This window comes from Microcaecilia unicolor, chromosome 5 (assembly GCF_901765095.1).
Source record: "Microcaecilia unicolor chromosome 5, aMicUni1.1, whole genome shotgun sequence".
Classification (NCBI taxonomy): domain Eukaryota; kingdom Metazoa; phylum Chordata; class Amphibia; order Gymnophiona; family Siphonopidae; genus Microcaecilia; species Microcaecilia unicolor.
The window spans coordinates 255,726,831-255,750,517 of record NC_044035.1 but is presented as its reverse complement, the minus strand read 5'-3'; the positions used below and the strand labels follow the sequence as shown (position 1 = coordinate 255,750,517).

Below are 23,687 nucleotides of genomic sequence, written 5' to 3'. Positions count from 1 at the left end.
TCATTCATCTCTGAAGAGGTTAGTTGGAAGTTGCAGCCACACTCATGGGAGGGCACCTGCAACCTGAGGCCTTGATCTGGGACAGAGGTTTTATGACTTACTAGTTGCCTATTAGCCACATGGAAACTGATATTGTACAGTACATTTGCATTATTCAATAGATACATTTACAAATGAGTACAGGTGTCTGTTTTTGATACTTACGCCGAGCCCTCAGGCGCTATCGCACTGCCCTGATGATCTCAGGGCTCTCGCGGTGTACGCACCAGAACCTCCTGCGCAGGGACTCCAGGTCCCTGCGGATGCCGAATCTTCTGCAATATATAAGTTTGCACAGCAGGAGTCAGGGAATGGCCCTTCTTGCCTTCAGCACACAAATTCATTTGGAATTCAAATAGCACACACGCACACCACTGATGGGGTGGGGGGACGATGACAATCCATTGGTACAGATGATGTCATAGAGGTGGCCATGAGGCCAGAAAGTACCGTTTGTATGCATTATTGTAGGGATGTGGGAATGGTGTTCCTTTGTAGTACATACATTTTATTACTGATTGTGCATGTACACATATTACTCATTATCCTTGAATGCAGACTCCAGTTAGTGCTTACATTGATGACGGAGCTCTTATATGTGTAGCTACAGAAGGGGGACCTGATTGGGGGGGGGGGGGACAAACACTTACCTTTGCAGCCTGTCCCTTATGTGGGACCAGGCTCTCATTGCCTGTATCCTGGGGGGGCAGGTGGTGGTGGTGTATGAACAGCCGGTGCCGGTGCCTAAGGCACAGCTGCACCAGCAGCAGGCTCTCGGCCTCACTGTAATTGGGCTCTCTAGGGAGCTCCTCCATATTTCTCAGTGAATAAGCGTCGGGAAACAAGCACCTTATATGGACGCCCTCGCATGATGGACGTCGTTTCGTGCACAGCTCCATATATGGATTACCATCCCATATATGGCTGAGTCAGCACGTGGACGCCGTCATAAGCATAGACGTCCCTGTCGTGCATGAATGGTTGTTATGCTTGCGGGCCCTTGATGCGTGCGGAGCTTGCCTTATATAGATCGGTATGAAGAATGCGAACCTTTTCACATATACACAATATGCATATAGCTGCATGTTCCGTAGGTACAATGCATGCAGTTCCGGACATTCAGACACAGGAAATATGAGGAATATTCGGTGGACCAGCATGATCCTCCTGTTTTTGACGCTTATGAACCTTCCTCATATTTCCCGTGTCTGGATGTCTGGAACTGCATGCACTGTACTTGCGGAACAACTAGGTACACTGTTTTGAGTATAGTTTGTGCGGGCCAGATTTGGTCATTTTCAACGGCGATAATCGAATGTCTAAAGGTGCCCTTTTTACTACCCTTTGTCCGGCCGTTATTTGGGCGTTTTGAACTGCGATAATCGAATGTCTAAGGACGTCCATATTAGTTTTCGATTATAGCTACGTGATTTTGGACGACTTCGCAAGGGCGTCCTAATTCATACTTGGACGACCTTTCGATTATGCCCCTCCACGGATACTAAATTACTGATCCTTTGCTGAGGAAGAAAGGCTGTCACTTGAGTCATGTCTGGCATAGCTTCTATGAACTTGAATTGATATGACATGCTTAGGTCAGATTTGGAGTAATTTTTGATAAACATTAGTAACCAACACTCCAATGGTTGTGCATACTAATCTTTCTGCTCCTTCCAGAGAAGTGCTCTTGATTAACAAATCATGCAAATAGGAAAACACTTGCACACCCACTCTAAAAAAATGCAGATATTTTTTAGTGCCTGGATTGACACGCTAATTTGGCAGTTAGCACAGGATGCCTGAGCGTTTACAACATTTTAAGCTGTGTTAGGCATACATTAGTGCCTTGTGCAGCTTAGTAAAAGGGCCCCATAATGACATTTCTGCAAATATTTTTCTTCCCTCAACCTAACTGTACCACTTTTTATGCAGAGGAAGAACACATTTATCTACATAAAAAATCTGTATTATTGTTCCCAAAATTGGAATTTTGTCCAGGCAAATGGAAGCGTATGAAACTATTTAACCAGAGAAAAAAAATGTGGTAGGGGAGGAGGGGGAGGGGGAGGTGCATTCATCGGTCACTGTTAAACCTTGACTGGTCTGCACGGATATTCAGCCCTAGCTGGCTAAAATTACCTGGATGATCAAACAGCGAGTCTAAACTGAACCATACAACTTTGGTTAACTTTAGACTAGGTATTCAGCCCAAAGTAACTACCTGCAAAATGGCCAAGTGAATATTGGCCTCTTTCTGCTAAATATTCATTTGTTTCTAAAGAGAGAGCAAACAAAATCCCTAAAAAAAACTCTTAACAGACTATGGTAAAACTTAGAAAATTGAATTAAAAATAATAGCACTAATTATATCATGTGCTGTCATCTACTATGTAAATACAATTTTAAAAAGATCAGTAGTGTTAAGACTAAATAACCAAATCTAAGTTATTAAGAGTAGTTGGTGAATAACTAGATTTTCAATTATTTTAAATATTTAAGAAAATCTTTTTCACTTCTTAATTCTGGGGGCAAGGAACTCTTTAAACATACGATGGAATTTGATTACATAAAAAAACAATTTTCTATTAGTGTTTTTAAAGCAGAAGAAAACTAAAATAGTTAAATAGAGCAGTCATTGAATAATTGCAATGCAACAACCTTGGCCTGGATTGGTCGCTGTCGTGGACAGGATGCTGGGCTCGATGGACCCTTGGTCTTTTCCCAGTGTGGCATTACTTATGTACTTATGTCCTCTACGTGGCTCACTTTTATTACATAGAGCAGTGATTTAACCTATTGTGATGTCATAGTGGCTCATTCCACCAATAAGAGCCAACCTCATTAGTGATGTCACAATGGCTTGATTGTATAGAATGTTTGTACGTTTGGGAAGCTCACCAGGTGCCCTTGGCCTGGATTGGCCGCTGTCGTGGACAGGATGCTGGGCTCGATGGACCCTTGGTCTTTTCCCAGTGCGGCATTACTTATGTACTTATGTACTTATGTACTTATGTAATGTTTCATTTTTTCCCTCAGTACATTATCTCCAATACAATCCATTACCTGTGTAGATCCATCTGTCATATATTTGACTACGGTCCCACAGCTGGTAATGACCCTTGATACCTCCACCACAATAGGGTTCTTCACAGATTTGCTCACTTGTGAATTTTTCACCTTCATGGGATAACTTTGCCTTATTAATAGCTTTGAACTTAATTCTGGGTCTTCAGATTTCAAATCTTCAAAAAAGCAGATTACATAAAAAAAGTGTGTCATCAATTAAATGGGCAGTTCATTCATATTCAAATAGGGACAATTTTACAAGTATCTGCACAAGTGCAACGTCTAAAGGTAAGTTTTACCTAAGGACTTAGCACCAATACTTTTGAAATAGCTCTGGGTCAACATATCAACGTAAACTTGCACCTGCTTTTTCTTCAAGTAGTTTTCCCATGCAAAAGCCCTATGAAACAGGGAAATACCTACTGTGCTTGGCTGCACTCACCTTGGGATCAGAGAGGTGAGTAATCCAAATCTAAAAATATCAAAATCCAAATTTATAATATCACTGTGGCAAAACAAGATTCTTTACATGAACCATTGCTCTTTGTAGTTTTATTTCATCCTGTGAAAAAAAAACCTGTTCCTTATAGATAGGAGCAATCTGTTTTATGATGTTTCATGGTTGAAGAACAGTTTTATTGTTTGTGATGCTCTTGACTATCAGGCTCATTTTCGAAAGAGAAGGACGTCCATCTTTTGACACAATTCGGAAGATGGGCGTCCTTCTCACAGGGTCGCCCAAATCGGTATAATCGAAAGCCGATTTTGGGCGTCCCCAACTGCATTCCGTCGCGGGGACGACCAAAGTTCACGGGGGCGTGTCGGAGGTGTAGCGAAGGCAAGACTCGGGCGTGCCTAACACATGGATGTCCTCGACCCAAATGGAAAAAAAGGGCGTCCCTGATGAGTACTTGGACGACTCTACCTGGTCCTGTTTTTTACGACCAAGACACAAAAAGGTGGCCAAAATGACCAGATGACCACTGGAGAGAATCGGGGATGACCTCCACTTACAGTGGTCACCAACCCCCTCCCACCCTAAAAAAACATCTTTAAAAATATTTTTTGCCAGCCTCTATGCCAGCCTCAAATGTCATACTCAAGTCCATCACAGCAGTATGCAGGTCCCTGGAGCAGTTTTAGTGGGTGCACTGCACTTCAGGCAGGCGGACCCAGGCCCATCCCCCCCCAACTGTTACACTTGTGGTGGTAAATGTGAGCCCTCCAAAACCCACCAGAAACCCACTGAACCCACATCTAGGTGCCCCCCTTCACCCGTAAAGGCTATGGTAGTGGTGTACAGTTGTGGGTAGTGGGTTTTGAGGGGGCTCAGCACACAAGGTAAGGAGCTATGTACCTGGGAGCAATTTATGAAGTTCACTCCCGTGCCCCCTAGGGTGCCCGGTTGATGTCCCGGCATGTCAGGGGGACCAGTGCACTACGAATGCTGGCTCCTCCCACGACCAAAGGGCTTGCATTTGGTCGTTTCTGAGATGGGCGTCCTTGGTTTCCATTATCGCCGAAAATCAGAAATGACCAAGTCTAGGGACGACCATCTCTAAGGACAACCTAAACTTCAGGATTTGGACGTCCCCGACCGTATTATCGAAACGAAAGATGGACGATCTCAGATCCCTCAGTCATCGGGCGGGAAGGCACCAGTGTATGTGCGGTGGTACATCCATTTGTGAGAAAAACATCCATTTTGAAAATAAATCTACTAAGGGGCTCTTTTAAAAAGGCGCGCTGAAAAATGGCCTGCGGCAGTGTAGATGCGTGTTTTAGGTGTGCACATTCAACTGTCTGTAGCACCAGATGTCAATGCAAAGCAAAGACCATAAGGCAAATGTGATCATGCAGATTAGTATTTGTCATTAAACACCCTGTAGTGTTTTGCACCTGTTGCAATATTCACAATTGGTAAAGTGAAAGGCCTACACATAATGTATTACAGTAATTCAGGCGGAAGACAGCCAATGCCTGGACTATCAAAGTTAGGTCAGAGGTGTTTTATTATAGACAAAGTTAAAAAAAATTCCAGGGATGAAAAACATATTTTTACTACAGACCCTCTATGGATCTTAGTGCTTTTTGAACAAATTGTCTGTTGCGGCAACCCCTAGAGATTGCTCAGCTATGGACCTGTAGCAGGTGTTTTCTGAGGAAAGCAAGCCAAGTATTCTCACATGTGGGTGATGACATCCAGTGGTGCCCAGTGCAAACCCTGACTAGCAAGTTCAAGAAATTTCTAGCAGTGTACCACCACGCATACACTGGTGCCTTCCTGCCCGATGAACAATCTCAGACCCTCAGTCATCGTAAAAAACTTAAGAATGCAACTCAGAGCGTGCTGGAGGTGTGTGAGGATCCAAGATGGTGACGGTGTGACTTGCGTTAGCGGACGCGTCCCGATTAGCGCCCTAGCTGACTCTGGAAAGAGTGCCTTACCTGCTGTTTAGATGGGTAAGAGACGAGGGAAAGTCAGGGAGATTCCCTCTGTCCCAGACGATAAACCCCCGCTCCAACAGTTGACGCTCGAGCGCTTCGGAATAGCGTCTGGTTCAGCGATGACCGCTACCCCTGCTGCTGGAGCCAGCGTATCGGAGCTGACCGATAGTGTCGACGGGGCTTCCTCGAGCCCTGTCCTACGTACAGCGCCCCCTCAACCAGGAAGAGAGAGCTTCGTGACGAGTCCTGTTGCTTCAACCTCGATGGGTGAAGGGAGCATTCAGGGAGGGAACTTGCACAAAGCCGGAACAGACGCTGCAGGCTTGAGTGTTCCAAAGGAAAGTTCTGCTTCTGTTGTGACTTCTACAATTGTGAGTATCCTGGAACAAGCTGCTAAAGCACCTCAACTGGTTTTTGAGGGGAAGTTTGAAAAACCTGCTGTAGTGACTTTAGAGTCACTTTGGGATCTGAATTCCACTACTCTCTCTGCTTTACAAACTATGATATTGAAGAATTCTGAAATTATCAAGGTAATGGCTGAGACTGCATTAAAACAGTTACAGATTAATGATGTCCAAACAGCAGAGGTAAAGACCCTATCTGGAAAACTTGCAAAAATGGAACTTGTGGAACAATCATTGATTAAAGAGAGGAATTTTGCTTCTAAACGCTTGGAATAGTTGGAGAATCAATCGAAGAGACTTAACCTACGTATTATCAATTTTCCTAAATTTCCACTTGTTTCTCCTGTACAAATGGTTAAGAAATATTTAGTGGAAATCTTGGGAATGCCTGATAATTCATTGCCACCAATTACAAGAGCATATTATTTACAAATTACTGGTAAAAATCCAGAAAATTTAAATTCTCAAGGTGCAATGAATCTGACTGGGATCCTAGAATCTTCTCTTGAGGTTGTCACACAAAAGACTACTTTGTTAGTGACATTTGCTCTGGTGTTAGAGATGCAGTACTTAGGCTATCCTTGAGACATCTCAATTCTATGTTTTTGGGTTCAAAAGTAAGGGTTTTCCCTGATTTATCCAGGCAAACCCAAAAGAGACGTAAGTTATTTCTTATACAGCGTCCTAGGGTAGTAGCCTTGGGTGCAAATTTTCAGTTGAAGTTTCCTTGTATTTGTAGGATATTGTATCAAACAAAACAGTATCAGTTTTTTGAACCCAATCAGCTAGAGGACTTTCTAAAAAGAAAAGAAGGTGTAATTGTGAAAATTTAGTCCCGAATGTAACACTGTATAGTAGCTTTGAGTATGTCAACAGAACACGACGCAGTCTCTGGTTTAATATATTTGAGAATAAGCTTTTTTTTGTATTAGCTTATATTGTATTTTCTATCTCTTGGATCAATTTTCCTAGAATTGTGGTCGATAATAGATATTTTGTTTCCTTTTTGATTTTATTTCTAATGATGAAGATTTTGCACGTATTGTGTTTTATTCAAGATTGATTGAATATTGTATAATTAAAATCTCAAAATAAATAATTTAAAAAAAAAGAATACAACTCCAAGGGGAGGTGGGAGGGTATGTGAGAATACTTGGCCTGCTGTCCTCGGAGAACACCTACTACAAGTGAGTAAATGTGCTTTCTCTGAGGACAAGCAGAATGTCATATTTTCACATGTGGGAATCCCTAGCTACCAGGCTCACCAAAAACAACAATGCTAGGACAATAGGGACTCGAAACGTTGAGGTCTGTACTCAATCAACCTGAAACAATTTGTGTACTAGTTGTGGAGATGAATCCTGGAACAGAATAAAACTGGGCCTTTGGACTTGGATTCTAGACACCAAACTAATTCCACAGGTCTGCTTGCCTGAACCGGCTGACTTGTCGGGCATCTTGCTCAAGGCAATAAGGAGATGTGAATGTCTGGACAGATGACCACATCGCAGCTTTGCATATTTCCTCTATGGAGGCTGACCTCAAGTGGGCTACCGACACAGCTATAGCTTAGACATTGTGATCCTTGACATGACTCTTTAGAGTCAGCCCAGCCTGGGCATAGGTAAAGGAGATACAATCTGCTAGCCAATTAGAACTTGTGTGTTTACCAATAGCTACCCCCATCCTGTTTGGGTCAAGAGAAACAAAAAGCTGGGTGGATTATCTATGGGCTTTTATCCATTCCAGATAGAAGACTAAGGCTTGCTTGCACTCTGAAGTATGTAGTACACTCTCGCCAGGATGGGCACGTGGTCTTGGGAAAAATGTTGACAGGATGATTTACTAATTAAGGTGGAACTCCGACACTATCTTATGATGGTTTAGGGTGTGTGTGGAGAACTACTCTATTGTGGTGAAATTTAGTGTAAGGGTGGTCCGCTTCTAGGGCTTGAAGCTTGCTGTGAGCTGAAGTGACTGCCACCAGAAACACAACTTTCCAGGTAAAATACTTCAGGTGCCAGGAATCAAGTGACTCTAAAGGAGCTTTCATCAGCTGGGTGAGGACAATGTTGAGATCCTATGACGCAGTTGGAGGTTTGGCTAGGGGCTTTCACAATAGCAAACCTCTCATGAAGCGAACAACTAGAGGCTGTACAGAAATGGGCTTACCTCCCACACTGTGTTGTTAAGACCTAATTGCACTGAGATGAACCCTTACAAAGTTGGTTTTCAAACCAGACTCAGAGAGGAGGAGGAGGTATTCAAGAAGTTTTTGTGCAGGAAAAGTGTGGGGATCTAAGGCCTTGCCCTACACCAGACAGTAAACCTCCTCAAAACAGTAACACCTACTAGTGGAGTTTTCTCTGGAAGCCAACAAAATGCAGAAGACACCCTCCAGCAAGATCAAAGTTTCAAGTTCTATACTCTCAACATTCAAGCCATGAGGGCCAGGGATTGCAAGCTGGGATGCAGAAGAGACTCCTCATTCTGCGTGATGAGGTTCAGACAACAATCTCAATCTCCACGGATCTTTGGAGGATAACTCTGTCTTAGCCAGTAGGGTGCAAGTAGGATCATAGTTCCCTGGTCCTGCTTGAGTTTCAGTAAAGTATTCTCTATAAGAGGTATTAGAATATATGCATACAGGAGACCCTCCCCCCAGTGCAGGAGAAAGGCATTGATGCTAGTCTGTGATGTGATCTGAGCCTGTACCAGAACTGGGGACTTTGCAGTTAAGATGAGTAGCAAAAAGATCCATCAAGGGGGTGCCCCACTCTCAGAAGATCTTGTGGGTTACACCAATACTGACAACCACTCGTGTTGCTGCAAAACCCTGCTCAGTCTGTCCGCTAGGCTGTTGTCCTATCCTAGAAGGTATGTGGCTCGGAGGTCCATCACGTGAAGGAGGGTCCACTGCTACATCCCCACTGCCTCCACACACAAGGGGTAGGATCTGTACCCCCTGTTTGTTTACATAAAATATTGCAACCTGGTTGTTCGTTTGGATGAGAATAATTGGGATTTGCAGCTGATCTCTGAAAGCTTTTAGAGTGTTCCAAATGTCCTTCAGCTTGACGAGATTGATATGAAGGTCCGTTTCCTAAGCAGACCAAGTTCCTTGGGTGTAAAGCCCATCTAGATGAGCTCCCCATCCCTGGTAGGATGCATCTATTAGCACCTTCTGAGGTGGAATCTAGAATAGCAGTCCCATAGTCAAATTCATCTGAATCGTCCACCAGAGAAGGGCATGAGTCAACCCTGGAGGAATCTAGATGACATCTGCTAGGTTCCCAGCCACCTGAGTCCACTGGGAAGTGTAGCAGTATTTACCTGCTATCTCACCTTTGCTGGTCTAGGGCCTATACAAGCCTGAACCATTCTCTCATAACAAAATGGATTCTACAGCCTGTGGCCTGAATACATCTGTAACCATTAGAAACCAGCTTGTCTTCAAAGGAACATTATTGCTGGGCATACCATGATGACTTCATCCAAGGACATTTGTTGCAAACTAGCCTCCAGTTATCTCCTGGGAAGAAAGGAGGAGAGTAACAGAAAGACACAGATGGCTCCAGGAGTATGGGATCCATCAGGAAGGTTTGCTTGCCATCTGATAACAGTTTCTTTGCTATAACAAAGGCCTCTCCTTATGACTATGAATTTGGCTGGACATTATTACACCATCTGTGATTGGTCCTTAGGTATCATATGACCCAGAAAAATGTCAATGTTGGAATGAAGAAAGAGAGAAGACCAGAAGACTTGTTGGTGGATAGACGGCTCTGAGAGAGAGCAAGAGACTGATTTCCTAAACACCAGTGAAACACCAGTGAACTGCATACCTTGTAACAAACTGACAAGGTTAGCTCAGCTACAATACTCGGCCTCACCCGAAAGACTGTGCTACCAGTATCCAGAATACAGACTTGGACTTTATTCCTGGACTGGAAGAGACTCACGGAGGCTTCTGCTTGAGTCAAAGAGAAACTGGATGTCTGTAATTCGAACTGCAGGGTAAGAGACGGGGTTTACTCCCTACTGCTGGGGATTAGTTAGTCCACAGTTTTATCTGTGACAGATTGGTTTTTCAGGACTGGTGGTCAGTGAATCATTAGCTGCTGTGTGTTTTGCACGACATATTAGTGGTGTAAGTTTTCATAATCATTAGGATATCAGTATTGTGATTAGTTGTGTGATCACTTATTTAGATAGTCTATTTGGCTAATCATATATATAAGTACATAAGTATCGCCATGCTGGGACAGACCAAGGGTCCATCGAGCCCAGCACCCTGTCACCGATAGCGGCCAAAGAACAAGCAACTTGTCCCGCCCATCCTAGAAATACTGGATCTCCTCATCCATTCAATAACATTCTATGGCTTTTTCCTCCAGGAAGCCGTCCAACCCTTTTTTGAAGTCCGCTAAGTCAACCGCCTTAACCACCTTTTCCGGCAGCAAATTCCAGAGTTTAGCTACGCGTTGAGTGAAAAAAGATTTCCTCCGATTCGTTTTAAATTTACCACACTGCAGCTTCATCACATGCCCCCTTGTCCTAGTATTTTTGGAAAGCATAAACAGACGCTCCACATCAACTCGTTCCATTCCACTCATTATCTTATAGACCTCTATCATATCTCACCTCAGCCGCCTTTTCTCCAAGCTGAAGAGCCCCAGCCTCTTCAGCCTATCCTGATACGGAAGCCATCCCATCCCCTGTATCATCTTGGTCGCCCTTCTCTGCACCTTTTCCAATTCCACTATCAAGCTCATTTTCAAAGCACTTAGCCTCCCAAAGTTCCATAGAAACCTATGGAACTTAGCCTCCCAAAGTGCTTTGAAAATATGCCTCTATGTCTTTTTTGAGGTGCGGCGACCAGAATTGAACATAATACTCGAGGTGCGGTCGCACCATGGAGCGATACAACGGCAGAATAATATCCTTATTTTTGTTTTCCATCCCTTTCCTAATGATACCCAACATTCTATTTGCTTTCCTAGCTGCAACAGCACATTGAGCAGAAGTTTTCAACATATCATCAACGACAACACCTAGATCCCTTTCTCGGTCCGTGACTCCCAACGCTGAACCTTGCATGACGTAGTTATAGTTTGGGTTCCGCTTTCCCACATGCATCACTTTGCACTTGTTCACATTAAATGTCATCTCCAATTAGACGCCCAGTCTCCCAGTCTCGTAAGGTCCTCTTGTAGTTTTTCACAATCCTCCCACGATTTGACTACTTTGAATAACTTTGTGTCATCGGCAAATTTGATTACCTCACTAGTTACCCCCATCTTTAGGTCATTTATGAATATGTTAAAAAACAGAGGTCCCAGCACCGATCCCTGAGGGACCCCGCTAACTACCCTTCTCCATTGCGAATATTGACCTATTAGTCCTACTCTCTGTTTCCTATCTTTCAACCAGTTTTTAATCCACAGTAAGACACTACCTCTGATCCCATGTCCCTCTAATTTCCTCTGTAGTCTTTCATGAGGGACCTTATCAAACGCCTTCTGAAAATCTAGACACACAATATCAACTGGCTCACCTTTGTCCACGTGTTTGTTTACCCCTTCAAAGAAATGCCGCAGATTGGTGAGGCAAGACTTCCCTTCACTAAATTCATGTTGACTTTGTCCCATTAGTCCATGCTTTTGAACGTGCTCTGTAATTTTGTTCTTGATTATAGTCTCTACCATTTTGCCTGGCACCGAAGTCAGACTCACCGGTCTATAATTTCCCGGGTCTCCTCTGGAACCTTTTTAAAATATCGGCGTTACATTGGCCACCCTCCAATCTTCCGGTACCATGCTCGATTTTAAGGATAAATTACAAATCAGTAACAGTAGCTCCGCCAGCTCATTTTTTAGTTCTATCAGTACCCTAGGGTGAATACCATCTGGTCCAGGAGATTTGATACTCTTCAGTTTGCAGAACTGCTGCATGACATCTTCCAGATTTACAGATATTTCAATAAGTTTTTCCGACTCTTCAGCCACGAATACCCTGTCCGGCACTGGTATCCCACCCAAATCTTTCTCGGTGAAGACCGAAGCAAAGAACTCATTTAGTTTTTCTACTATTTCTTTGTCTTCCTTGATCGTCCCTTTTACACCCCGGTCATCCAGCGGGCCAACCAATTCTTTTACTGGTTTCCTGCTTTAAATGCATCTAAAAAAATTTTTACTATCAGTTTTCGCCTTCAACGCTATCTTTCTTTCAAAATCCCTCTTTGCCTTTCTTATCAGCGCTTTGCATCTGACTTGACATTCCTTATGCCGCTTCTTATTTTCCTCATTTGGTTCCTTCTTCCATTTTCTGAAGGATTCCTTTTTAGCTCCAATAGCCTCCTTTACCTCACTTTTTAACCATGCCGGCCGTCGTTTGGTTTTCCGTCCTCCGTTTCTGATACGTGGAATGTGTTCGGCCTGGGCCTCCAGGATGGTGTTTTTGATCAGCATCCACGCCTGTTGTAGGTTTCTTACCCTCTCAGTCGCTCCTCTAAGTTTTTTTTTTACCGTTATCTTGTAGATAATATATTTTTGGTAGCACAAATCTATTTTTGTAAATTACCTTTGCATTTGCCATATTATTTTTCTACTTAATAAATAATAATAACATTTAATCTGTGGCATTGTTCCTTTCATTGGTACAGCTATCTAGCCGAAGGGCCAATTAGGTACTGTCATATTCCCTGAGCAAACAATTCCAGAATAATTGCTTTTGTGTGTGATTATCTGATATAAAAGTACCTTACAGAAGCTAGGGTCTACTGGACCTCTCTCAAGTGGAGACATGCCATGGGAGTGACGTGCACCATTGAAGACATGTGGCCCATCAATCTCAACATTTGCTCAGCTGTGACCTGCTTGCTGCGAGGTGAGCGTTGATAAGATCTCCACTCTGGCTTGTGGAAGAAAAGCCCAAGCCTGCAATGTACCTAGCAGGGCTCCTATGTACTTCAATCACGGGACTGGGATAAGGTGGGAATTGAGGTAGTTTATAATGAACCCTAGTAACTCTAACATCCGAACAGTTAGGCACATTGACTCCTGTGCCCCTTCCTGAGATGTGCTCTTGACCAGCCAATCATCCAGAGAGCCTGTATAGAAACGCCACTACTATTGTTAGATATTTGGTGAATACCCTGGGAGCTGACACAAGGCCAAATGGCATTCCACAGTACTGGTAGTAGTGTTTTCCTATGTGAAATCTGAGATACCTCCTGTGACTGGGGAGAATTGAAATGTGGGTGTAGGAGTCCTTTAGGTCCAGAGAGCACAGTCAGTTGTTTGACTGAATCATGGGGAGAAGGGTGCCCAGAGAAATCATCCTGAACTTTTTTTGACCAGGAATTTGTTCAGGGCCCTTAAGTCTATGATGGGACGAAATCCCCCATTTTTGTTTTGTTAGCACAAGGAAACACCTGGAATACAATCCCTTCCCTTCTTCTCCTGGTAGGTCAGGCTTGACTGCATTGGTCTGGAGAAGGGCAGAGATTTACAAGTACCTGCTTGTGCTGAGAGCTTAGTGATGATGCTCTTAGTTGAATATCTGGTGGCTTCTGCTGCCAATGGAGGGAATAACCGAGACAATTTGAAGAACCCACTGGTCGGAGGTTACAAGGTGCCACCTGTGATGGTAAAAATTCAGCCTCCTCTCTACCCATAAGCTATCCAGGACAGTTACTTTGAGTGTGGCTATGTTCTCCTGGAACCAGTCAAAAGCTCCCCCCTGGCTTTGACTGGGGTGCCGGCTGGGACTTCTGAGGACAGGATTAATGAGGCTGGGGACGCTGGCCTTGGGACTGTTGGGCAGAGTGGGAAGGTGGCAGGAACCTAAGCCTTTGAGAGTAGTAGAGTTGTCATCTAGACCCACTGGAAAACCTCTGGGAGGTGAAGGGTGCAGAGACAGAGTTTGGATGGTATCCATGTGTTTCTTTATGAGGTCAGCGACATCTTCCACTTTATCTCCAAACAAGCTGTCCCCTCAGCATGGAACATCCACTAACCTCGCTGGAACTGCTAATTCCAGGTCAGACACGCAGCCATGAGAGTCTGTGCATCTCCACACCTATGGCAGAGAGTCTGGACACCACATCAAAAGAGTCATAAGCCTCTCTAGCCAGATATTTTTGACACTCCAGATGCTTACTGGCCAACTGGCAAAGCTCAGCTGCCTGCTCCTGTGGGAGAAAATCCACCAGTGTACTGCAGACCAGGGACTGCAAGTACAGGCTTCTAATAGAGCTGGTAGGACAGGGGGTGCCAAGGCATGAGACCTGGAGCTGCTAGCTCATTTGAGGGTGTATTTGATCACCAGAGAATGGTGTAGCAATTGAGCTCTCTCAAATCTGGGAGCTTTCTGGATACAATACTGCATATCCATCTTCTTTGGTGCCATCTGCACTGAAAGGGTTGATTCCCAATTCTTCATTAGTGCATCCTTAAGGATAGGGTACAACTGTGACCTATTTCATAGGAGAAGACTCATAGTCCAGCACAGTTAACATTTCTGCCCATCTCTAACAAACAGGATGGCAGAAGCCATCTCCCTCACAAAACCAGTGAAAGAGAGATCCTCAGGTGGAGATTTTCATCTCTCTTGATCAGAGGGAATGCCATATGGCTCCTCCTCCGAGAGGCAATGTGGGTCTTCCTCTAAGTCCCATGAGCAGTCCCAGTCATTCTCTTCGTCAGAGCGAGCTGAGTCTGTGCTGCCTCGGCTCACTAGAACCATGTCCACGCCCCAAAGAGCACTGAGATACAGTCCTACCCTCTGATGCCAGGGAAACTTCCTCCCCCAATGTTGAGAGCGGCACCATATGCATCGATGTCAATGCTGACAGCTGTCACATCGGCATAGAAGATGTCTGTGCAGACATGGGAGGAGTCTCAAGGAGAAGCTGGAACTGATCTGCAACTGGCACGAGTGTCCTCAATGCTTGTACGGACTGCTGCTGCAATATCTGTGCCAGCACCTTCCTGAGCAATGTTTTGGAACCGCTCATTGAAGGTAGGCATTGGCAAAGGCGGGGCCCGGGAGAAAGGCAGCCTGAGAAGGCGCTGGTGTTGAACTGGTAGTGGAGCTGCTCGGAGGCTTGCACACCAGCAGCTCTTCCAGAAAGGAGAAGTGCTCCTCTCGGTGCTGGCAAATCTTGGGTATTAGTGATACCAATGCGCTGGTGCTCCCGGCACCGTGTGTTGAAGAGGACCGATACTTGTGATTCTTGGGCTACCTTTGGTGCCGATGAGGATGATGTCGAACCTGTATGTGCCCTCAGTGTTTTGTCCGATGCCGACCAGTTCTGTCGAAAGAGATGGAGACCTTCTTGATGCCAGTACACTCCCAGTGAATGCTGAAGCCTTGGCAGCCATTGAGGTTGATGCTTCCAGTGCCAATGTTGATGCACTGGTATTTGAGGAGCCAAAAAGGTTCTCCTGTTGGGCCTGCTGCACATTCTGCATCCTCAGCTGCATTTTAAAAAGAGAGAACAAGAATTAGGCTCACGATTAGGCCTAAGATACCCCATGCACCAAGAGTACGGGTCCATCAATGAAAAGCACCCAATTGCATTGGGTGCACCTCTTGAAACTACTGGGAGTCTTCTGAGACATTGAAGAAAGAATCACTGCCAAATTAAACACCTCAATTTTGAACAGAATAAGGGGCAGTGCTTAAACTGAGGTTAAGGCTCCAGTCGAAAACAGGCCTAGCAGGTCGCGAAAAGGAAACTTAAAGTGCCGAAAAAAACTACTAAAATAAAAGGAAATACAAGGAAGAAGGGATTATAACAAAAAGTACCTAACAAAATATAAGGAAGGCAAAAAGCACCACATGGGAAGGCACTGTGAAAGACAAGAAAAATATGCGCTGCGTCCTCCCAGTTCTGAATAAAAACGAACACTGAGGGACTTGAGCGGTGGGATACTGCCAGATAATTCTTGAACTCACTAGTCAGTGTCTGCATTGGATTCCATAGGATGGCATCACACATGTGAGAATACAACAACCTGCTTGTACGTGGAGAAACGTCTGCTTCCATATTCAGGTCTGACTGCTGTCTTTCTGAATAATGCCACTCCAGCTGGGAGCAAACTCAGTTTTGGGAGGACAGTTGTTAAGAAGGCTTTGTATGCACTCTTCCCTGGGTCCAGCTGGTCCCTATTTCCCTTAACTGCTTTCCTGTACCCCAATAAACAGCCACATTCCAAAACTGTTCTACAAGTGCTCTTCATTTATTCAGCTTCACCAAAAGAAAGGAACAGGATGCTTTGCCACCTTCTATAAACCTAAGATCAAACCAAGATGCTAATAAATTTAGAATACGCCAATCTCCCCATGTGCTCCCTTAAGCAAATTCAACTGATTCAATCCACTGCAGTCAAGCTCCTTCACAATGCACCCCTTTAGTCCGTTCTGAACACTGGTTACATATTTCCTCCTATGTGAAGTTCAAATTATTTATTTTAGTTTACAAAGGTCTACTTCCTTCAGCACCTCTTTACATCAGTAAACTTGTCATTCCATATAGACCATCCCTTCTTTGCTCCAATGACCAGAAGTTCCTCATACTTCCCTCCCTTTCAGCTCCACACCTTACTATCTTCAGAGAATCTGCTTTTGGCTTTATTGCACCCAAGCTTTGTAACTTATTACCACTCCATATTAAAACCCAACCATCTCTCTCTGCTTTCAAATGACAGCTCAAAATGTATCTTTTCACCAATGCCTTTGGCCTCTCCCAGCTCTGATTCTTTCCTCCTCCAGTCATAACAACATAAAAATAGCCATACTGGGTCAGACCAATGGTCCATCTAGCCTAGTATCCTGCTTCCAACAGTGGCCAATCCAGGTCACAGATACCTGGCAGAAACCCAATTTGTAGCAACATTCTATGTACCAATCCCGGGGCAAACAGTGGTTTCCCCATCTCCATCTCAATAACAGACTATGGACTTTTTCTCCAGGAGCTTGTCCAAACATTTTTTTAATCCTAGATATGCTAACCACTGTTACTACATCCTCCAGCAATGAGTTTCAGAGCTTAACTATTGTTTTAAAAGTATTTCCATATAATTTCATTGAGTGTCCCCTGGTCTTTGTACTTTCTGAAAGAGTGAAAAATTGATTCACTTCTACTTGTTCTACACCACTCAGGATTTTATAGACCTCAATCATATCCCCCCTCAGTTGTCTCTTTTCCAAGCTGAATAGCCCTAACCTTTTTAGCCTTTCCTCATATGGGAGCAGTTCCATCCCCTTGTCAGACCTGTGAGTTCTTGTGCCAAGTAGAGCGCTGCTGAGCCTGGTACTTGGACCAGGTTCTGCTTGGCGGACGGACATCCCCGGGTTTCACCTGCACTGACCGCCATTCCCCAGAGGTTGAGCCCCTAGGTGCGGGTGGTCTGCAGGACTTACGAGATGAGGCTGGAAGTGGGGTGACGAACATATCAGCCAGGCAGCAGGCAAGAGAGTAATCCAGGTACAGGCAAAGTCAATAGGCAGGTAGCAGGCAAGAGAGTAATCCAGGTACAGGCAATGTCAATAGGCAGGCAGCACGCAAGAGAGTAATCCAGGAACAGGCAAAGTCAGCAACGAGGGACAAAATAGAGAAGAAGCAAACAACAAAGTAAACACCTACACAAAGTAGAAGCCGAAGCATTGACGCAGGGAAGGGTTCCACAGAATTAGTGCTGGCATCAGGCATTCACTGGAAACAGCTGAGAAGAAGAGTAGGCATTGGAAGAAGGGGAGCAAGGGAAACAGCCAGGCATCCAATAGGGAAAGAGCAGAGGAGACAAGAGAGAGCCCATTGGTTAAGGGCTGAGAGATGGACAACCAAGACACCAGTCATGGGGATCCAATCCCCATGGAGCAAGGAGGCGGGGCAGAGATGCTGGGAGTCGCCCTGCAGGTCGAGAGCGCTGGCGAGCCAACTGGGGAGCATGCGCGTACACGCGACAGATGCCAGCGTGTGCTGCTGAAGGGAACCCTGGCCCTACACTGAAGGAGGGAGCGCCATTACCAGCAAGGTAAGGGGCTTGACACCCCTTTATCATTTTGGTCACTCTTCTTTGAACCTTTTCAAATTCTACTATATCTTTTTTTAGATACGGCGACCAGAATTGAAAGCAATCCTCAAGGTGAGGTGGCACCATGGAGCAATATAGAGGCATCATAATATGCTTGGTCTTATTTTGCATCCCTTTCCTAATAATTCCTAGTATCCTGTTTGCTTTTTTTGGCCGCTGCCACACACTGGGCAGAAGATTTCAGCATATTGTCTACAATGACACCTAGATCTTTTTCTTGGGTGCTGACTCTACTACTACTACTATTTAGCATTTCTATAGCGCTACAAGGCGTACGCAACGCTGCACAAACATAAAAGAAAGACAGTCCCTGCTCAAAGAGCTTACAATCTAATAGACAAAAAATAAAGTAAGCAAATCAAATCAATTAATGTGTACAGGAAGGAGGAGAGGAGGGTAGGTGAACCCTAGTATCAGGTAACTATGATTTGGATTATTCTTCCTAATGTGCATCACTTTGCATTTGTCCACATTAAATTTCATCTGCCATTTGGATGCCCAGGCTTCCAGTTTCCTAAGGTCTTCCTGCAAATTTTCACAATCTGCATGTGTTTTGACAACTTTGAATAGTTTTGTATCATCTGAAAATTTAATCACCTCACTCTTCATTCCATTTTCCAGATATTTATTAATATGTTAAATAGCACCAGTCCCAGTACAGATCCCTGCAGCACTATTCACTCTCCTCCATTGAGAAAAATGGCCATTTAACCCTACCCTCTGTTTTCTGTCAAATAAACAATTCCTAATCCAGAGAAGGCCATTACCTCCTATCCTGTGACTTTATAATTTTCACAGGTGTTTCATGAGGAATTTTGTCAAAAGCTTTCTGAAAATCTACATATAGTACATCAACTGGTTCATCTGTATCCACATTTTTATTTACACCTTTAAAGAAATGAAGCAAATTGGTGAGGCAAGACTTCCCTTGGCTGAACCCATGATGACTCTGTCCCATTAAACCATGTTTGTCTATATGTTCTGCAATTTTATTCTTTTTAATAGTTTCCACTATTTTCACCGGCACTGAAGTCAGGCTTGCCTGTCTGTAATTTCCCGGAACCCTTTATAAAAATCGTCATTACACTGGCCACCCTCTTCAGGTACTATGGATGATTTTAATTACAGGTTACAGATTACTAACAACAGATCAGAAATTTCATGTTTGATTTCTTTACCCTGGGGTATATGCCGTCCAGTCCAGATGATTTTATCACTCTTTAACCTGTCAATTTGGCTCAGTACATCTTCCAGGTACACAGAGATTTCTTTCAGTTCCTCTGCATCATCACCCTTGAAAACCATTTCCAGTACAAGTAGATCTCTTACATCTTCTTCCGTAGAGACCGAAGCAAAGAATTAATTCAATCTCTCCGCTATGGCCTTGTCCTCCCTGAGTGCTCTTTTTGCTTCTTCATGATCTAACGGTCCAACGGATTCCTTCACAGGCTTTCTGCTTCTGATGTACCTGAAAAAGGTGTTACTATGAGTTTTTGTCTCCACTGCAAGTTTTGCTTCATATTCTCTTTTAGTTTTCTTTATCAATGCTTTGCATCTAGATTACACTGCTTATGTTGCTTCTTAATTTCTTCATTTGGATCCTTTTTTCATTCTTTGACGGATGCTCTTGGCTCTAATAGCCTCTTTCACTTCACCTTTTATACAGGGCTTTTTTTGAGGGGGTACTTGTGGGTATTGAGTACCAGCATCTTTTCTGTTGTCTGCTAAAATTGACCCATGGACCCCAAGTTTTAATGAAAGAGCTGAAGCTCTACACACCAATCCTGCCTTGTCATACATTCTGTGACCGGTTGCAGGGGGCTTGGCTATTGTGGGATGGGTCCCTCAGTGATTACCCCACCCCTGAAGAGTGGCCTAGCATTTGAGAACCGGCACCTTTTTTACTAGGTAATACGCACTGCCTTTTAACCATGTTGGCTGTCGTTTGCTCTTCTTTCCACATTTGTTAATACATGGAATACATCTGGTCTGGGCTTCCACGATGGTATTTGTAAACAACGTCCATGCCTGATTTACAGTCCTAACCCTTCCTAACTTCCCCTCTTTCTTCTCCTTTAACTTGTTTTATCCTATGTAAACCATATCTATTACTGATGTTTTGCAGTATATCAAGCGTTAATAAATAAATATTCTCTCATTCATGAACACAATGGTTTTTAGCTTTTCAAATGAGACAACAGGGTCTCATGCCCCTCCTCCACTACTTAGGGCTTGTCACTTTTGCCCTTTACAAAAGTAATACAAGCATTTTAGACTTTAGATATACCTCCTTTCCTTTCCCTGAAAGTTCCTTTGGGGTTTTTGTGTACAGGGAGCTCACTCCAGCACAAAAGAGTTTCTTCTTGTCTCTCTTTTGTTAGTGTGTTCCAGATTATCCCCTGTATTACCATTTATTTTCCCTTGCTGTCTCTTGTAGGCCTTGAACTAACATCTCCAGGCCAATGTTTCCTCTAAGGAGTGGCCTGGTGTGTGCAATTTGTTTTTTTCATGTGAGCAACAAGTTTTAAAAACTAACAATTTTTGAGCACCAGTATTAGCAATGCATTTCTGTATATAACACACAAAAAAAAATTTTGTGAGCTACCATGCAAAATCTGTGAGCGATGCTGCTAAAATGTATGAGCAATTGCTCATACACTCCACTTAGAGGGAACATTGCTCCAGGCTTAAGCTACCAGTGCCTTATCCATTAGGCCACTAGGCTTCCATACTGGCTTTGGTGGGACTTGAACTCACAACCACAGACTTAGGCGCCAATGTGCAAGACTTTCCACACACTTAGCACGAGTTTAATATGGCCTTACCGCAGGATATCAATGCACACAGAAAGGGTTTTACGGTATTAACTTGCACGGAAATCCTGACAGCATACTACATGCAAATGCAGTGGATTTGTTATCCCCTGGCATGCATCTGCTTAATAAAGATTACAAAAAAAAAAAGAGAGAGAGAGAAATCTTGACACATGGTTATCGTGGGGAATTTTTTGCAGGGTCTAAGGCAATATAGAAGGGCTGGTAGAGAGCAGTGGTTGTCTACCGGTACCCACTCTCTTCCCTCAATCGTTCTACCCTGCCCCAGATACCTGTTATTGCTCCCCTGAGTAGTATTTCACCTCCCTCCCCGATGACCTGACTCTTCCCCTTACCTACACGTCCTAAAATTTCCCTGGTAATCTAGTGGTAGTCTAGTCTAGTAGTCCAGTCTACCATATAAGGGAATTTCTCCCTTTTATGGTAGACTGGCTCCACCCAGTGCATCCCAGGATGCACCGGACAGGACAGGGCAGGAGCAAGTGAAAATTTATGCAGGAGCAAGTGAAAATTGTTCTTGTCTCATTTGAGGCATGGGAACTGTGGACCTGGGCTGGGGGTTGCGGGTAGGGGAGGGTGCCACTAGGCACTAGGGATTTAATATTTAGTAATTGGGGAAAGGGGGGTTTAGGGAGGGCCACTAGACTTCCAGGGAAAATGTTTTTTTTTTTGGGGGGGGGGGGGGTTGGGTAGAGGCAGGGGGGCCACTAACCAGGGAATTTTTAGGAAGTGAGGGGAGGGAGAGGGCACTAGACTATTGAGGGGAGCACTAGATACCGGGTGGAACAATTTTTTTTTTAATTTATATATTTATAATATTTCAAACCTTATTCACAAGATATATCTTGTACAAGAAACACAGAGATATTATCTGAAATAACAAAAAAATATTCTAAAGTAAATATTCCTCTTTTCTTAGACCACTAATTTAGAGGGGGAGGTCAGTAAAGTTGAGGAGAACATATATCATATTAGTTCATAATAGGCAATAAGGCCTGGACCCAAACCACGGGCTATTTTACAATTACTTTACTCAACACTAGTCCCGAAAGTCATTTGGTAATTTTCTTTAAAGCAATAAAGCTTTTCAGCTGATCCGGTTCATAGAAAACATATTTGTTACCCACATATCTTATCATACATTTGCACGGGTATGCCAGTAAAAAACTGGCCCCCAGTGCTTTGGTATCTTCTCTTAATGCAAAGAACTTTCTCCGTTTTTCCTGAGTTGCTCTTGTAACATCCGGGTAAATCCAGATTCGTGCGCCCAAGAATTCTTATAAAGCATTTTTAAAATAGAACTTCATTATTGAGTTCAAGTCTTGCTCGAAGACTAAAGAAACCAACATCGTAGAGCGAGTGTGGATTTCGGTTAAGGATTGCTCTAGGAATGCAGTCAAATTTTGTAATCCGGAAGCTTGCTGCATTTGATTCTCTGGTTTTCTCTTTTCCTCCTCTCTCCTTTTTTGCGGTATTGGAAGATAGTAGATTTTGTTTATTGGGGGAATATGGTCAGAGGAGTAGTTGAGAATATCAGACAAATATTTTTTAAACAATTCAAGAGCACTCAGTTCTACCATTTTAGGAAAATTCAATATTCGCAAATTGAGCCGCCTGTTAAAGTTTTCAAGCTGATCGATTTTGTTATGGATAATAACTTTATCCTTAATCAGGCACTCAGTTGTAGTTTTTAGTGAACTTAGTTCTTGTTGGAAAAGTGTTTTCTGGCTATCAGTATCTTGCTTGATTTTTTCTACAGAGTCAGACAAAAGATCAACTTTAATCACCAAAGAGGCAGTGTCCGAAGCAGCTTTTGTAATTGTCTTTTTCAAATGCTGTAACATTATCCAAATGCTTCCTAGGGTTACCGCTGTGGGAGCTAATAGCTCCTGCTGTAAATCATCTGCAGGCTTCTCGGGCGAGGCTCCCTCGGTTGAGGATTCCTCAGCCCCCCCTTCGGAGACTTCTGAAAACTCTGCTTCACCTCTTGTGCTTGCAGGACACAGAGGAGGGTTAAGATCTGGTGAGGAAAGAGTTGTTACTAGCCCCAGGGGAGTCGTCGCTCCTCCAGACGCTCCCACAGCAGGGCTCCTCGCCTCCTTCTCCCGTGGGTGTGCTTGTAGCAAAACTATCGCGGGTCGACTGGACTAACTGGGTGGTTCCTGCCACGGATGGTAAGCTTTTTACCACCCCTTTCCTTTTTGTATGAGGCATCTTTCAGAGAAAACTATTATGTTTAAGACAGAAAAGGAAAAAAAATCCAGAGAGCCTCGATGCATGCTAACAGGCAACATCTGCCATCTTGAAATGCCCCTCCCCCTCTCCTCCAATTTTTTTTATATATCATGGGGAAGGGTGGGGGCAGGGTTGGACACGAAGGGAGGGAGATCAGGCGATGACTGCCGACAATTTTTTTTTAATTTGTATATTTTATTGAAAATACCAACTCAGTTACAACATAGAGCCTCTGCTCTGCAACCAAATACAACTTATATTATACCAGATATCACAAGACAATTTTTTTTTAAATGTCACCCTTCCTGTCAGTCAGTCCCTGAGCCAAGTGCAGCTCAGGCACTGACAAGAAGGGTAATATTTCTCAATGCGCTGAAGATTACTGCTGTGATTTTAACATGACAGTAACTTGCAGGCTCACTGCTTGTAGCATGCCATGGTTGTTATGGAGCAACAGTTTGAGGTAGAGCTAAGCAATAAACTGGCTATCTTCATTGGCCCTTTAAGATGCCAGTGCCTTATCCCTTAGGCGACCAGACTTTCTCTCAGAATACCAG

The 23,687-nt window shown here is 43.8% G+C and overlaps 1 protein-coding gene across 1 annotated transcript in view; it reads right to left on the bottom strand.

Annotated features, from left to right (window-relative positions):
• Nucleotides 1–23,687, bottom strand: part of SPAG17 (sperm associated antigen 17) — a 994,731-nt gene that overhangs the window by 367,073 nt on the left and 603,971 nt on the right. Inside the window, exon 26 of the mRNA XM_030205033.1 lies at nucleotides 3,103–3,281. Coding sequence (XP_030060893.1) covers nucleotides 3,103–3,281 — 179 coding nt within the window. The remainder of the gene's footprint in view (nucleotides 1–3,102; nucleotides 3,282–23,687) is intronic.